Source organism: Triturus cristatus, chromosome 2_1 (assembly GCF_964204655.1).
Source record: "Triturus cristatus chromosome 2_1, aTriCri1.1, whole genome shotgun sequence".
In the NCBI taxonomy this organism is placed as follows: domain Eukaryota; kingdom Metazoa; phylum Chordata; class Amphibia; order Caudata; family Salamandridae; genus Triturus; species Triturus cristatus.
Window position 1 is genome coordinate 883089904 of NC_140581.1, and position 17307 is coordinate 883107210.

The following is a 17307-nucleotide window of genomic DNA, read 5'->3' on the forward strand; positions in this document are numbered from 1 at the left end:
CCAAGTTATGGACCATATTTAATTAATTTTAAAAACATGTGCAGCATATACAAGACCGAGATTCATTTCAAATTACCTTGTATTTGGATCCTTGCTCCACCACTACATGGACTTTCGTTTATTCATTCACCTTAACCTTCTCCACGTTTTTTTTTCAAGATGAGACACTTTCTTTGTAGGATAAATGGATGTCTTATTAGTTTATTATCCCTCTGTTTCTCAGTTTCCATCCATAAGTCTAAGGTACCTTTGAAGTCTTACCTATACGTGGCCCTTGTGCAGAATCCCTGTTCAGTCTGCTTTGTCAGGGAAAGTCCGCTTCTACAGGGGCTCCATCATGGAGCAGTACGGGTACACTTGGTCTGCCGTTCCGGAGTAGTCTGCGAATGTTATTCAAATGACACATTTGATAATATATTACCGTGTCCATGAATCAATCAGGGCTTATGCTCTATAATCTTTATTATTTAATGTCTATCTCTAGAGAAGAGACAGACAGTACCCCTACCATACCAATGATGTATTTAACTGGTGGTGTTACTGGTTGTGTTGGCATAGTCCTCGCCACGTATTGTATTAAAAATATTTAACTGCTTTCTCTCTTAGCTTATTGAGTGTTACAAAACACTCAGAGACAGCTTTGTAATTGTTTTTAAATCGTTCCCATTTTCTATAATTAGCCGATTATCCATGCACGGACAGGTTCATTGCTGACCATCCTGTGACTCAGCGTTTTAACGATTTTTAAATAATACCAGTTTTAAGTCACTAACCACATATCTTGGCTAAAAAAGCTACATTGTAAACCCTTTATTAGTTTGATATATCCACGTTAAGATTCACCTTTAAAGTTCCCGAGTGGGACTCTCTTTTGTTTTTGATTACAGCCTCATAATGGTCTTTCCAGTCAGCTGGGCAGTGTGCTTCTTTCTCTTTTTGAGATCAATTCCTAACAGCAGACACAGACCGGATCCTGTTGCAGGCAGGCAGCTTTTCCTTCTCTTCCAGGTCCAGCAGCAACGTGATTCTGGATGCTTCGCAACCTTAAATCTAGTATTGAAGAATAATGGCAACCATACAGAGTTTGCTTTCCTGGGCCAAAGTTCTTTTCTCCTTACAGGTCCTCCTCCGTGTCTCGTTAACAGTGATGGGCCAAATACCGGCTTTCTCGGCCAGTACTTACAATTCTAGGATGAACACAGATAGTCTGCTAGAGCCAATCACATGGCTGTAGATTTTATAAGTTCCAAGTTTCCTGTGATCCATGGCAACCTTTTTAGGTCTCACCTAGCGTTGCAGCGCGAATGCCCTGCCATCGCTTTGTGAGACATGCAGCATATACTGTAGTGTGGAAGCTTCGTGGAAGCTCCGCCCACTCTCTGCCCATTGGATTTTGTGTTAAATGCTGCCTTCCGATTGGTTTGAGGCTTGTTAGTCCCTCCTCATTCATCATTTGTATCCTTCCACGGGTATTGGCCCCTTTACTCCTAACACTATTTTCTTCCCTGTCTCCCCTCCCCAGCGCCCCCTCCCCCAGTTTGTGACTGCTCACCCTCCCCTGCCCCCCCCCCACTCGTGTTCGTGTTTTCTTGCCTGCCGGCACTTCCGTTTTCAGCTTTATTATTGCCACCTTGAAATATGCGAGTTCAAGATGCGTGCTGTACAAAATCTTCTGGTGTTTAATGAACTAGATTTTAATGTTACTCTAAATATAATAAGACTCTAGGCAACATACGGGGTATGCATGGCAACTGACGTCTCTTAGTTCACAAATGGCATTGTTGTCAGGCGGGAGGAACTGCAGTGTTAAACTCATGCTCAAAACAAGCACTTTTAATAACTTCCTCTCAATTCAGTGCTATAATCTTGTGTTCTGAGGTGACGCGCTAAAGAAATACACTTTTTTGAATTCTGAAAAGACATTATCGCACATTTACATCATGTTTACTGTATGATTAACATGCCGATCATTTTCACGGCTCGCCCACTGGCTTGTATACACTTGACTCATCTCCGGCTGGCTCTACCTGTTAATTAATATATTGGCTCGCGCACCTCTATCAAAGAGAGATGAATAGATGCATGACAGTGAGCCCGGTAGATGGTAGAGAAATAGACTGGTACAGACAAAGTCTGTCTCCATTGCCTCACATCAGAATCATAACCTGGAAATTTGCCGGCAACTCCCGCATGCCCAAACCTCATCCCCCTCACCTATTCTTAGCAGAAGCGACAGATTCTGAGCTGTGCCCTGCTGGTGCAGAGGAGCACAGCAGAGTCTGTAGAAGTGCTGGGATCCCTAACCTCTGCGGGTGGGCACCTAAGCCTTCTGGGTGCCTTCACACTCAGGATAAATAAATACATTTTGTTCTGTGCTTTAGTCGCCCCTCTGTGAGCACTGTCTGGTAGATGAAGCTCTGTGTTAATAAACATATTCAGAGAGGTGGTTGTGCACAAACAAACAACAGCCACAATACCGTGCGTTTTGAACGAGTAGTTAAATACCTGCTCATCGAGTACATCATTGGCTGATCATTCCATGGCACTACCAAAATTACATTTGGACACATTTGCTCAACTGTAAAACACTCCCTTCTATGGGTCATTTAACAACTCGGGGCTTTGGGGTTAGGTAACCTACTTTGGATGCTGTGTAAAAGAGTAAATACAAAAATTATTGCAATGAAACTAAGCAACCAATACTGTCTAAAACACTGTTAAAACTGACACGCATTCTGGCATTTTGTTTAGTTAATGTCTATTTTCTCATAGATGCGAGTAAAGTACTCTTAATAGCTTAATGAAATCTGCACACTTTTAACTAATAGCACCGGGCGACCTTTGACAACTAGGCAATGAATACATTTACATGTACCCCCAAAGCCCCCTGCCCCCCGCCCCCTTGGCAAACTTTATTGTCTCCCAGTGTTTGGGGGATAACCAAGACGCAGGAGAGTGAGTCAAATAGTCTAGAAAATGAAAGAGAAGCCGGGATTCGGATTCACATGCTCTGATCCCGATCGCGTTGATTAGTCTGTAAGCACTACTTTTATTAATGAGTTACACATTAGTAAAGCACCACGGTGTGTATGTGTGGCCATACTTCACCCATGAGGTACGTGCCAAGCAATTGTTGATGCAATCCACACTTTGCGTCTTTTTCAATATATTTATTATGAAGTGCAGGACCTTTCCAAGGGATTTTGCACACTTCATTCACTCCAAAAATAAAACATATAGGTAAAAAACATTGCCATTTACAATGTCAATAGCTCTAACTCACAAATGCGAGACCTATTTGCATTGCAAATGCTTGTTTCTACTGTAGCTGGCTAAATGTGTGCCTCTCGCACTGGTCACCATACTAAAACCAGTTTGGACCTTCTTAGAAATCCTGCACATTTCCATTATCTGTAAGCTCCTTTGTCAGGGGAGTTGGCCACAGTACAGGAAATGGTGGAGTACACACCAAGCCAAAGAAAATGTTCTGACTACATTCTCCATTTCCCCAAGTACTCCACTTTTGGGGAAGGGATTGGTGAGTGTGTGTATGCAGGCTGTGGTTGGCAAGATAGAAACCATCAGTCCATCTCATTGCAGATCACCACTTTTGGAGGCTGTCAAACACACACAGCATACCAGTGCAGCTTTATATATACACACTCTCTCTCTTTCTTTCTTCGGGCATCGTTCATTCATGCTTGAGAAATGATGAACGCCAAGGAGTTCAGTAAAGGGAATTTAATGGACATTATCAGAGAAGAGCTGGAAGGTAGTTTCCCCACATGAGGAAAGATTTGAAAACATTTGTCCCTGATTATAAACAATACCATCATAGTCTTGGTTGACAGGGAAAAAGCCATTCTTACACACATCAGAGTATGGGAATTTGGAGTATCTCCTCTGGGCCTGTGGATTGTTAAGATAACCGGGAAAATACCACCTCTCCAGGATTGCACACAAGAATTTTGTGCTGAGTTTTCTGACGCAATAGAAGATATAACTAGTGAGGAACTATCAAATTGTCTTCAATAATAAAGCTGCCAGGCCAGATTACCTAACCCAAGAATGTTAGAAGATATTTAAAGTGGAGCTCGTGGTGCGATTGGTCTAACTCTTTTATTGTTTCCACACTTTCTAAATGTAAAGCAACTTCAGAGCTAGTAAAATACTACTGTGCATGTGTTCCCTAAACTAGGAATGATCACCAGTTGTTAAATATCACCAATAAATGCTGAATACAAGCTGTATTCAGAGATATTTGTGATACTGTAAGCTCATGTCACACCAGCAATAGTTCATAGTGATGAACAAGGTTTTTTTTCCCATGTTGAGATCATTATATACATGCGTATAACCTGGACTCCATCTTGGTAATATGTCTGGATGCCCACCATGTTGAATGAGACTTCCTCTGGCATTCAGTGGTAAGACTTCAATTTGAAATAAGGTAAATTAAGGCACTCCTAGCCTTGTATGTATGTCCACATGCTGGTCGAGTAAAGAATCAAAATAAAATGGCCCCTATTCATACTTGTCAGTGCACTACACAAGTCATGAGTGCACATATTGGCCTCTTTTTATTACACTGTATATTGAACTGTTGCTCAAAGCACACGTTTCAGGAATTCAGCTTTAAGCAATACACTGAAGGTCTATTGTTTTATTCTGACTTTTTTTTTATATGGATTACCTAAAGCTACAAAATGAAATCACCAGTGATCCACCATCATAGACTTTTGTTTGAGAGAGCTCAAGCTATTCAATCAGCCTTGATATGTTTGAGGCACTTTACTGGCACCAGCTAGGATTCTAAGGCACACTGGTATGTGAGTATCCAATTTCTAGAGAACGTATTTGGGCAGTCAGTTTCAGACAACTCTGACAACAAATGTGCAATAATAGAAGGGAGTGCTATATGAGGACATATTATATCACTGAATGTATTACTATTCTTAAAACTACAATTACTCCTTCAAATACTGTTCTCATTTCACACCCCCTTGGCATTCCCAATTTTTGACACTGATAAAGTGCAAAACTGGATGAATGTAATTACCTTTGGGTGACGTGGCGATCCCGAGACAAGATGGCCGCAGGATAGTGAGGCTCTCCCGGCCGGGCAAATGATCTGTTAAAAATCTGTGGATCCGCTGAAGATTATACCCCACAATTGACAGCGCATCGCAGCGGAACCCCTCAGGAATTGCCCGGTATGTGGCAGTGCTGGGTTCCATAACTGACAAGCCGGCAACGCAGCATACATGTTTTTCTCCCCCTCGACCTCGCGGGCATGTAAAATGGCAGCTGAGCCGAGCCGCAACTTACCCTGAGGTGGAGGAAGTCGGAACGCGCTCTGATTTTGAGGTGGCGCTGCCCCCTAAACACCGGTATCCTGAGGGTGAGCTGGTGTGAGAGCGGCTCCCTGTGCTCCCAGAGGGCACCTGCTATTAGAGCTCTGCGGCGAGGGGTTGAAGTTGGAGTTTCACAAGGCGGCGGATGACGGAGTTATTCTCGTGCCGAACTGTGTGGAGGTGCTGCAACAAGTTAGGTGCGTGCCCGGCTGTGCTGGGAGTGTACAGGGCTGTGACGGATCAGCGCTCCTGGCTCATGTGGCGGGGTGAGTGAGACACGCATCATGCTAATTAGCAAACGGACCAGACTAGCGGATGACTGTGGGGCATTATTATTGTGGTGCTAACCCCGAGAATAGTAGCGGAGCTGATCTCCTTGATGTGGAGTCTGGACATATTGCTTAAAATTGGCTGGGAGCATTGCGGGGCATGTAGGCAGGTGGTACCAGGGTCTCCCTCAGTGACTGTTTGTGACATAGCTGCAGCTACAGTTGCCAAGTGCTGGAGTCAACGCTGGAATGATAGTGTGCATAGCTGCTGATTACCACCTATGTGCTTAAATATTGGCGCTAGTGTGAACCACCAGTATGACGGGGCCAGTTGGTGACGGAGTGGGTTCGGGCACAGGTTTGAACAGCGTCATTGCAAAGCCGACCTCATCACCTCAGCGATCTTCATGCGAGCAGTGCCTAACCCTAAGATGGCACCCGTGACTCAGATTTCGGCTCATCCATTCAGTGATATCTCTGTCGGACACTGCTGCAAGGTAGAGATCGGTTCAACCCTGTCCTGTTACACCATGCTGGGGGGCATTGCACCAACATTACCAGTTTCTTATCAGATGATCCCTCAAAGTGCGGGTGCCCTCTACAACGCTCATGGAGCTCAGCCCTTTAATGTGTAATTTTTCCTTCTGCCAAACCGTCAAGCTAACCTTACTGACAGCCACCAAAACATTTGTGGGACTTCATTGTTTAACGCTGGAATAAAACAACATTGTGGAGACCGTAGAGACCTAGCTTTTTGGCCAATGCCCGGTGGAGCTACTTGATAGCTATAGAGGAGATGGGCTGTGGACTACCCCTTCGGCCGTCACCTACCCAGCCGGACATTGGGCAGACCTCACTTCGTCTCTCCGTTGTACTCTCCCTCCTACCCCTTTGCTCCACTTACTTTCCACTTTACGTTCCATTTATCCCTTCTCTTTGCTCTCTTATTGTTTTCTCATTGAGACCTAGCCACTTGACTGATGCCCGGTGGAGCTACCGGATAGTTGTAGAGGAGATGGGCTGTGGACTTCCCCTTGACCGTCACCTACCCAGCCAGTCTTTGGGCAGACTCTCCTTCGTCTCTTCATCCATCCTTTCTCCCACCTACACCTTTACCCCACCCCCTTACCCTTCTAAGCTCCATTTATTCCGTCTTCCGACGCTCTTGAAATATTTTCTCGTAACTGATGTAACTTGTAACTGATGCAATTTTGTACATTTGTAGATCCTTATGTAAAGCGCTCTGATACCTCTGGGTCTAGCCAGCGCTATATAAAACTCAAATAAATAAACTTGAATAATTTTGAAACCGCCGCTTTGCCTTCCAATGCAATCTGCTTTTGAAAGGAGGTAGTGATCCGCAGGTGGGTGTAGTGTGTGACTACACCCACTTGCATGAGGATGCCTGGGGATCCTTTTGGCCATTTAACCCCTACCAAGGGGTGTCCCTGGCAGGCGTACTCACCGTGCGCCACTTCATACGTGGCACAGAGTCAGTATACCACATGATTGCCTGTTTGCCCAGGAGCTGGCACAGGGGCAAATACATTCTCTGCAACTGAGGAGACGCCTTATTGGGATTGTGCCAGGAGAAAAATGTGCACTGGTGTAATCCATATTACAAAAGGGGCCATACAAGTATCAGCTGCCCCATCTCTATTACCGAAGAGTCACAGGGGCAAAATGAAATGCAAAAATGCCCATGCACCCCAGGCACTTTCTGTAATATGGTGCCAGTTGTGCAATAGTAGCTTGTATACAGTGCTCTTTCAGGATATCTTACAGACTGAATAGCTGAGAGTAAATAAGGGTGGTAGATTTAGCAGTGCCGTTGCTTGTAAGTAAATATATCTAGGGTCTGTTTTTTAAAGTATCTTTACTGAACATTCTAAATTAGCATGTTTTCAAACTCTGATCAGTAAAGCACAAACATCGGACAACTACAACCTGCAGAAGGTAACTCCATGCTAACCTTTAAAGCCACATTAAATCAGAGGATTACCTTCTAGGGATTGCCACGCTCTTTAAATAATGCCAGTACTGAGCCTAGCTTCTCTAATCCCGAAAGGCACGTGGTTTAGGAATTTGTTTCCTAGACTAAATGCGACACTAATATACAGAGAAATGGCATGTTATGAGAGAGGTACTGTTTATTGGTTATGTGGCTCCATTGATCAAAGACACATTTGGTGGTATAGAATGGAAGTTTCAAAAACTGATATGAGGCAGAAGGGCACACGTATCATCTGTGTTTAAATTTGCAGAAGTTAGTAGGAGACCTGGCATTCGATCTGTCAGCCTTAGAGTGATCTTCCGCTAAACGTTTTGCCTTCCTTCTCCATTTTTTTCGCTGATCTCATTTTTGATGGCCTTAGGACTCTGCACACTTTACCACTGCTAACCAGTGTTAAAGTGCTTGTGGTCACTTCTTAGAACATGGCAATTTTGGCGTATTCCAAATTGGCATATTTAATTTACTTGTAAGGCACTAGTAATATGTTATGAGAGGTACCCAGGGCTTGTCAATTAAATGCTACCAATGGGCCTGCAGCACCGATTGTGCCACCCACTTAAGTAGCCCTTTAAACATTACTAAGGACTGCCATTGCAGCCTATGGGTGCAGTTTTCAAAGTCCCATTTTGACCTGGCAAAATAAACCAATTGCCAGGCCCAAACCTTCCTTTTTAACACATATAAGTAACCCCTAGGGTAGGCCCTGCTCTGCCCAGAGGGCAGGGTGCAGTGTATTTAAAAAGTTGGACATGTACTTTTAAGTTTTACATGTCCTGGTAGTGAAAACCTCTCCCATAGGATAACATTGGAGTCACAATATTACATTTACTAAGCTGTAATTTTCAAATGGGAACAAGTAACCAGTTCATGTTTGGTGTCTTTTCGAATTGTAATGAAACATCCTAAGCTATGGTGAAGTCAGATTTTAGATTGAAATTTTGAAAATGGCACTTTTAAAACATTTTATTTCAATACATTTGGGCAAGCCAATATACCCTTATGGGCTTGGGTAGTACAGTTAGACGGGTAAAGATGCGTACAAGGGATTTTTTTAGAACATGTTGTATTTCTATAAATATATCTTCTAGATAATGTCATCACATGACACCATAAATTAATTAAATCAATACTTTTATGGTTTGTTTTGTAAGTAAATGACAGTAGCCTGGTGTGCCAATGATGGTTTGATTTATATCCAAAATGCAAAGAATATAGGGGTTCAAACACAAACACTTCTCACATAGATTGATAACAGAAATCACAAGTAAATCAAAGATGAAGGTACACTAGTCATGAATGTATAGCTACCCATCTCCACTTAGTCAGAAATTGATTCTGTTCTATGCATAGGATCTAGAACTCAAAAAATTCAGTCCTGAAGATAGTCTCATTGATATACTGCGATGTAAACTGAAACGTCGACGTATAACCCATTTTTACCTTTTGTTATTGTTACATTAAATTTTTTGAGTTTTAGATCCTATGCATAGGACGGACTCAATATCTGAAAGTGTGGAGATGGGTAGCTATACATTGGTGACTAGTGTACCTTCATCTTTGATTTATTTGTGATTTCTGTTATCAATGTATGTGAGAAGTGTTTGTTTTTGAACCTCTATAGTCTTTGCATTTGGATATGAATCAAACCATCATTGACACACACGGCTACTGTAATTGTTTTACAAAACAAACCATAAAATTATTGATTCAATTAATTTATGGTGTTATGTGACAACATTCTATTGAAGATATATTTATTTAAAAAAGCATGTTCTCAATAAATCTTTTGTAGGTATCTTTACCCTTCTAACTTTAAAAACGTTGGCATTTTCCTGCCTTTGCCATTTAGTGCACTTAGCCTGTACCTAGGTCACTTGACTGTGTGTAGCTGACAGTTGAGCTCTGGGTATTCTTCCTAGACAGCCACACACAATAGGGAGCTTAGGTATGCCTGGATGGGCCATCACTGGTGGGATGCGAAGGCAGAGCTAGACCCAGCCCTACTAGCACTTAAATAGGCTGTGTCCTGCCTACAAGCAAAGGGCTGCATACCCCCTGTAGTTAGTATAGAGCCAACGCAGGATGCCTGGAGACTTCAAAGGGAAACCTCTAGAAGCTTCTCCCCTATTTCAAAGGTACAATTGGGTATAAATACTGGACCTCAGACACCAACTTCTCAGTACACTTCTGGACCTGTGGATACTCAGCCAGGAAAAGGGACTGCTGTGTTGCTGAAAGGACTGCCATTCTGCCAGATGGCTACTCTGAAAGACTGCTCCTCTGCGATGCCCTGCCATGCTGACCTGCTGCCCTCCTGCCTGGGTGAGGACTGGACCTGCACTTGTTGAACCCAGGACCCCAAAGTGACTCCAAGGACCAGTTGGCTGGCCTCCTGACTAGAGCCTCAAGGGCTCTAACAACTTTGAACCAGGACTTGGTCTCTGCCATCTGAGAGTCTAACTTGCCATGTGGTGCCACCCCAGTCTTGGATCCTTGGAAGTGGACCTCAGGTGCTCTACCAGTCACTGTGGATCCAGCCCATCTCCTCTGCTGCGCAGAGCAACCCCAAGCAGAACTGACGCAATACCACTGCTGCGTGGATCAAAACCATCCCAAAGACCCGTATCACATTGCAGTCTGACACCTCTTGGGAACCGCCACAGTGCGATGCATCCTTGACACAGGTCCTCACATCCCTCGTTGACGACAATGCTAGACACCGCACTGCAGCCTTGCAGCTCTTCAGAACTGACGCATCGCCCAGACTGCATGACCCATCCTTAACACCAGACTTCACATCACAAGTCCTCATCAACAGGATCTTAGACGATGATGTAGGACCTCACACCTCAGCACTGCAGCATCTTGGAACCGACACATTGCATCGGCTGCACGACCCATCTTTGACGCAGATCCTCACAATTCTCCACAAACCAGTATTTAAGGTACTCTGTTCAGAGGGCCTTGCTGGGTCCCTGCAGCCGTTCCATGCTCAATCACAATCTGCCTGAACTTGTGACTTTGTTTTGGTCCAGTGCGACGAGAAATCCACAGTTGCTGCTTTGTGATTTTTTTCATTAAGATTGATTATATCTGGTTCTACTGATTGGATTTTTGTTGTTTTGGCCCTGTTCTCTTAATTACAAATTACTCTGTTTTTCTATTCTAAACTGGTGTGGGATCCTTTTGTGGTGCGATTCACTATGTTAATGTGTGAAGTGTTGCACAAATAGTTACACATTGTCTCTGAGTTAAGCCTTGCTGATCTATGCCAAGGTACGGGCTGAGCACAGGTTAATTTAGGTTTTGCTTGTGACTTCACCCTGAGAAGAATTGTGCTTTCTGCTTGAGAAGGGTTCACCCCCTCAACACAATTTCTTACACCTGGCATTCCAAATGATCGTCTCAACTAGAGGTGCCACACTCAATGCCTCGATTTAGGGGCATATCTGGTGAATCGCCCCCTTCACACCCACTTGCTTTGCTGTCGTGGCCACTAGAATATTGTGGGGTCGATTCATAAACAAATTAACGATTATGTCATACAACAGCTTAAGCATATGATTTTTGTAAAGTTACTTATTCCATGACGCCATATAAAGTGCTAGCACTAACCTTATGATTTTTTCACTGGCAAGGTGCAAATGTATCTTATCTTTTTTCGTTTTTTTAACAATCTGAAAATTATTTTCCTTGTGGAGAAAACACAGCCACTATAACTTATGTTATAAAGGGTTGTTTGTGTATCTTTTACAACCAGTTTGCAATCATTTTGTTAGGATTTCAATAGGAATACCCACTATGCTACTACTTGATTGGTGGCTACTACTTCTTTATCTCGCGCCTAATTCACAAAGTTAAAGTTACACTTCTAGGTAAGTTTAAGATTTTTTGCAATTCATAAAAATTTTACTCGTAGTATCTTTACGACTGCGGAGTCTCCACACTCCTAGGAAGACTCCGCACATAAAAAGATAGGCAGCTGTAAAGATACTATTCGTAAAATTGCTTTGTGAAGTGCAAAAAATCGTAAACGTACATAAAAGTGTACGTTTACCTTTGTGAATGAGGCCCTTCGTGTCTTTCTTGTGAGGGCACTGAAGTTCGAACCTCTACCATAAAAATATTCCTATAGAAATTCGAGCATTCAGGTCGAATTTTCACTTTTTTAAGTGTAATTTCCACATGCACAAATCTGCAAATCCTGATTCAGTGAATTCTGTGAACCAAGATATGTGAACCGCACCTGCAAATTCAACGTGGTCTAGACTTAAGTTGAACTTATGTGTGCAAAATGCTATGTTAATCGGGCTCTCTTTGCTCACCTATTTACTAACGTACCTTTTAGTTAATTCTCTACATCTGATCATGGAATGTTCTTGATACTGGTTGTATTTATGTAGTTAGATGCAATAAGATACACCCCCTCATGATAACTAACTTCTGGAGTATACTTTACGTTTGTTTTGCCTCTTTTAGGTGTAGATGAAGCATCGATTATAGCCATTTTGACAAGGCGAAACAATGCAGAACGACAGCAGATCAAAGCTGCTTACCAGCAGACTGCAGGAAAGGTAAATATGTTTATATATTTCATTAAAAACGTCACAGTTACATGATGTATTTCTGAAGTCTCCCTGATTGAGTCTCTTTGACGTGCACCTCTTTGACAATGGGAAGCAAGGAAGTGACTCCCCACCCCATAAAAGTAAGGCCCTTATTAGGGTTCAGTGGAAGATCTTAGACATGGCGGTGCGAAGGCTGGAGAGCTTTCTCACCGTGCAGCGGCGGCTCCTCCGCTAAGGCGGAGGAGCGTCGCCCCACTGCCTGGAGCAGCAAAGAAAGGAAAAAATACAATGATAAGAAACAGAATGTTATTATCATTTTATTTTTTCCTCCTGCTGCGGCAGTGCGTGAGGGGGCAGGGCGGAGCTGCAGGGGAGGAATGGTACACACTCCTGTGCGCAATTACTGTTTGGTCGGCCCACTTGGACCACCCAAAACAGTGATGCGCACTCCCCTATTCTCCATGCAGGCAGCATTACAGCCTAAATGGAGAACATGCCTACCCCGCCAGCCCCTGGCTGAGCACTGTCACTGCGCCCAGACCAAACACAACGCTCCATTGGAGCGTTGTGATTGGCTTAGGGATGGGAGCCTGGCTGCCTGCTTCCTGTTCCGACCTGGAGTCGGACACACGGAGCAGTAGAGAAGACGCGGGACCCGGTGGCGGCAAGATAAGTTGTCTTTTATTACTGTTATTTTTTTTAACGCATCATGCAATGTTCCATTCTTATATTCTTTCTGGTTGTTTTTTGTACTTCCTGTTATATATTTCTCTATTTCGTTTCAACGCTGGAAGTCTCTTTATTTAGGAAGCTATGTTTAGACATTACCATTCAGCTACACTTTGTCAAATTAATGTTCGCCTCTTTTGTGTTCTTTCCCAACAGCCTCTGGAGGATGCTCTAAAGAAAGCCCTCTCTGGCCGCTTGGAGGAAGTTATCCTGGCTCTGCTGAAGACTCCAGCCCAATTTGACGCCCATGAGCTGAAGTATGCCACCAAGGTAGGCCAGCACTGAATTAATTTATAAAATAACATCTGGTGTGCATGAAGCATTTCAAATACTCTAGTAAAAATAAATAAATAAAAACAACAGTTAAATAAGAAGCAATGACGGCAGCATTGGAGAGTAGAGGATGGGAGTGTGGAGAGCATTCTCAGAGTAGGGCATAGGAACAAGTGGGGAAGAGAGCAAGAAAACACATACAGTCTCGTGAAGTGCTTAATGGTCAGTAAATAAGCATTCACAAAGCCAATAGGCCTGGGCTATAGAAGGCGAGCTATTGACTTTGACATTGTTTTTTTGCAATGAAAGTATGTTTGGCAAGCAAGCTTGGAATTAGCTTTGATTTAGAGAAAACCCATTGCCTGCTGATAAGCACACATCTATTGTGACACATGTGATCATGTGTTTTCACATGCGTCATGATGCACGGTGACCATTATTAATTTACTGTTCTAACATGGCCGACAGCAATGTTAGAAAGGCAAATTAAAATGCGGGGATGGGCAAGTGTGTGTGAAGTGCTGAAAAAGGAAGCAAGTTACCTCCAGCACTTCTCTAGCAGCTGCTGAACCATCCTAAAAAATAAAAAATGAAAACACGGAGGGTGAAATAGGAAGGATGGGGAGCAGGATGAGAAGCAGCGGAAAGAGAAGTGGGAGAAAGAAAAAGAGCTCTCCCAAAAAATGAAAACAAATATTTAAAAAATAAAATACAGGGAGCTGGATGGGAAGCAGGACTGGGATCGGGGCAGCAAGAATGATAGGGTTGATGGGAGTGTAGAGAAAGTGCAGGGGTAAAGAGGGAAAAGGGGGGGAGAGTGAGGAAACCATCTACTCCCAACGCATCTTCAATGATTGGCAAAGTTATGTATCGCTGTGTGGATTGTGAGTGAGTGACCGCGAGAAGTAGCACTGGTCTGATGGATGAGTGAGTCCATGGCTAAGCAGATGAATGAGTGCATATATAAATAGTTGAGTGAGGAAGAGGATGGATGAATGGATGGATTGATGAACACATTGCAGTGAAGTTACAGGCTCAGTACTTGAATAGCATTCGTGCTATTATTAAGATACCAAGAATGCTCACTATTTTTCCAGTGCTAACTGTACACAAACGATAGACACCATCATGGTAAGTAGGCCAACAATATATACAGAATTGCCACCCTATGCCAATGCAAGACTTACGAAGGAGTGGGCATCATCGTGCCAAGAAAGCATACAATATGTAAAGAATTACCACTATTACACGGGTTCGGATTTGCCCCATCATTCAGTGATCCTTAGTATGTTCAACTTTCCACCAACACATCACTTATTTTCACCATTGCTCAGTGATTATTGGTGTATGCTGTGCTGCAACACCACTCACTATTTACAAGTTACAAATGACAGGAGGGGGCAATCCTGGACATACATCACTGATTCCCATTTGAGGGCTTCCTTACACTAGAAACTGATGCAAAGTTTTCTCTCAATGTATGACTACATTACAGGTGTATAGGCACACTGGGGTTGCACCCCATTTATAAAATTACAGAATCTCCACAGCCCGAGTTAGGGTAGCTTTTTACTTACTTTGTATTTTCGAAATAACTTTGGATTGTGTGCTGTTTTAGAAAACAGCAGTGGTTTTCAGACCTGCAACATTGTCCTACCCTTGTGATAGGGTAGGTGCCTGCAAGTATGGAACTCCAGAGAATAAAAACGAGACCACAGGGCAATGTAAACGGATCCTAAAAAAACACGTTGGCTAAAGAAAAGATAAAGTTGAAGTGAGAGGTTGCCCTGCCTATAAAAAGAAGTTCGATCTTCCATTGTGTCAGTGGAGTGGAAGCTATGCACTGTCAACTCTTTCTCAAGCCAAAAAGCACCCCAAATTCAAGCAGAGTCCGGTTTCCTCTCTCTATCCTTGTATTTTAACGGACAGAGTCGCTGCAGCGCTGAGGAGAGACGGGCACCCACAGCTCCGCTCCCTGTAGCCGCTGTCTCTGTGATTGCGGCCAATCTTCAAGGGGTGCCATTTGCGATCTACCTCATGAATTTGATGAGGTAGGTCGAATTGAAACCCAAGTCGAATCTGTGTTTTGTGAATTAACCTGTTAGTACATATGTTGGTTTCCAAAATCAAAAACAATAATGTACAAATTGGTGAGCAATTTTAACCACTTTTAACTAATTGATTCCTTGTACATGATGCGAATATGACGTAATTGATTGAACTTTGATCACTATGGCTAGCTTAATCCTCACTAGATCTGTACTGACACTTACTGACAGGAACGAAAAGGGGTTGCCTCACGAAATTGCACTCTCACTTTGATTGCAAATGTTAAAATGCTCTTCTGGTATAATTTACACTTTCAATGTGTCAGATTATGGAAAAGCAAAGATTTTCCTTTTTTTAATCCCACATAGGGCATGGGAACAGATGAAGATATCCTCATTGAAATTCTTGCTTCAAGAACAAATAAAGAGATCAAGGACATCAATAGGAGCTACAGAGAAGGTAATTCTTTATTGACTTTTAGATAACATTTAAATTCTAGTCGATAAATAACATTGGCCTAGGCTCTTTGCCAGACGTCTCATAGAGTTGGGTGGATTGTGTTTCTCCATCACAAGCATTATCGACATCCATTTCTCTGTATTAGAAGTGCCATTGGATATAATACACTTGTAATATGGCAGACGGGACATCAGCCACATTTCCAACATAGCACCTATTCACTGAACTCTAAATCAGGGCCTAAGCTTTGTGTGCATGCACATGCAGATGTATGAAACAACTACTAAAAGACAAGAAAGAAGCCTACGATATGGACAACTTACAGAAATTGCACAAGCTCCATCAACTTGCTAAATGAGGCTACCATGGCTTTCCTTAGCAATATTCCACTCATGGATATTTGCAAAGCAGCAACATAGCCATCCAAATATACTTTGAAAAAAACATTATTGTGTTGACATTCAGGCAAAGAAGGCAATTAAAAAAAACATTATATACTACAACGTTCTCTCCTATACATCCATACTAGCGTTAACAGGATGGGGTACTGCTATTAAGTCTGTAAACATCAAGTTATATACAAATTGCTGCAAACAGAAAGTGCTACATGTAATCAACTGCAGCCTGGCTTGTTGCAGATTAACATGCATGACCAGCCATTGCCACGGTGTATGTAAAGCGAGGATGCAGATAGTTTGCTTTGATACGCGTCATATACTTCACATGCTCAAGCAGGCACAGCTATTCCAAAAAGTAAAATGATCCAAAGTGGAGCAAGTGTACTGAAGCATTGTTGGTTTTGCATACATAGCTACATGGTGACCTGGTCACACATCATTCTCAAAACCAAAACATAAACATGAAGTAAATAACTTGCATTATTCTGAACCCAACACAAGAGAGTAGTGGATACATGTGACCTACAAGACAACAAGTTGCAAACAGCTGGTTACAGGTAAGTAATATGTCCTTCTGACGGTGGAGCCAGTTCAATCGTCACCATTGGAAACCTGTTGTTGGCCCACCTCTGAAAGGGATGAGAGAATCATGAGTTTGGCAGAGAGGAAGCAGCACGGAATGATGGCAATCCTCTGTATCTGCTAAACCGTAAATGACCACCCGGACTCAACCAATGATTTCACATGCTAAGAACCATGGTATTGTGGCACAATGAAAAAAACTTCACTGTCTAAAATTAAAATAGACACTCTTCATTCCTCTTAAGGACATGTGTCAAAAGGGTTGGTGTCCCAGAGAGTAACAGAACTTGTGTCCACAGTCTTACAGTCATATCATATAATAAACTTGTATCGTCTTTACATATGGTGATAACAGACAATAATATTTGAAACACATCAAACTGCTCTTCTCTTTTGGAATGTAGATTATTACTTAAATGGTGGTGTGAGGAATTGGGTTCTAACAGGCTTGAAAACCCCTTGAGTTCTTTTTATTTTAGACCATCCTATTTTCTATCCCAGCTGGAAGCTCCCAATAGGTGAATCTCACTCACTGTAAGCTTAGGTAAAATGTTTTTGGGTGCTAAGGGCCAGTGCCTACCTTTACAAATAAGGGCTGCTGATACCTATCTG

At 42.7% G+C, this 17307-nt stretch overlaps 1 protein-coding gene across 1 annotated transcript in view; it reads left to right on the plus strand.

The window, feature by feature from the left end:
• Window positions 1-17307, plus strand: part of LOC146866032 (annexin A1-like) — a 141859-nt gene that overhangs the window by 58061 nt on the left and 66491 nt on the right. The window contains exons 4-6 of the mRNA XM_085633052.1: window positions 12117-12211; window positions 13091-13204; window positions 15625-15715. Of these exons, the coding sequence (XP_085489178.1) occupies window positions 12117-12211; window positions 13091-13204; window positions 15625-15715 (300 nt within the window). The remainder of the gene's footprint in view (window positions 1-12116; window positions 12212-13090; window positions 13205-15624; window positions 15716-17307) is intronic.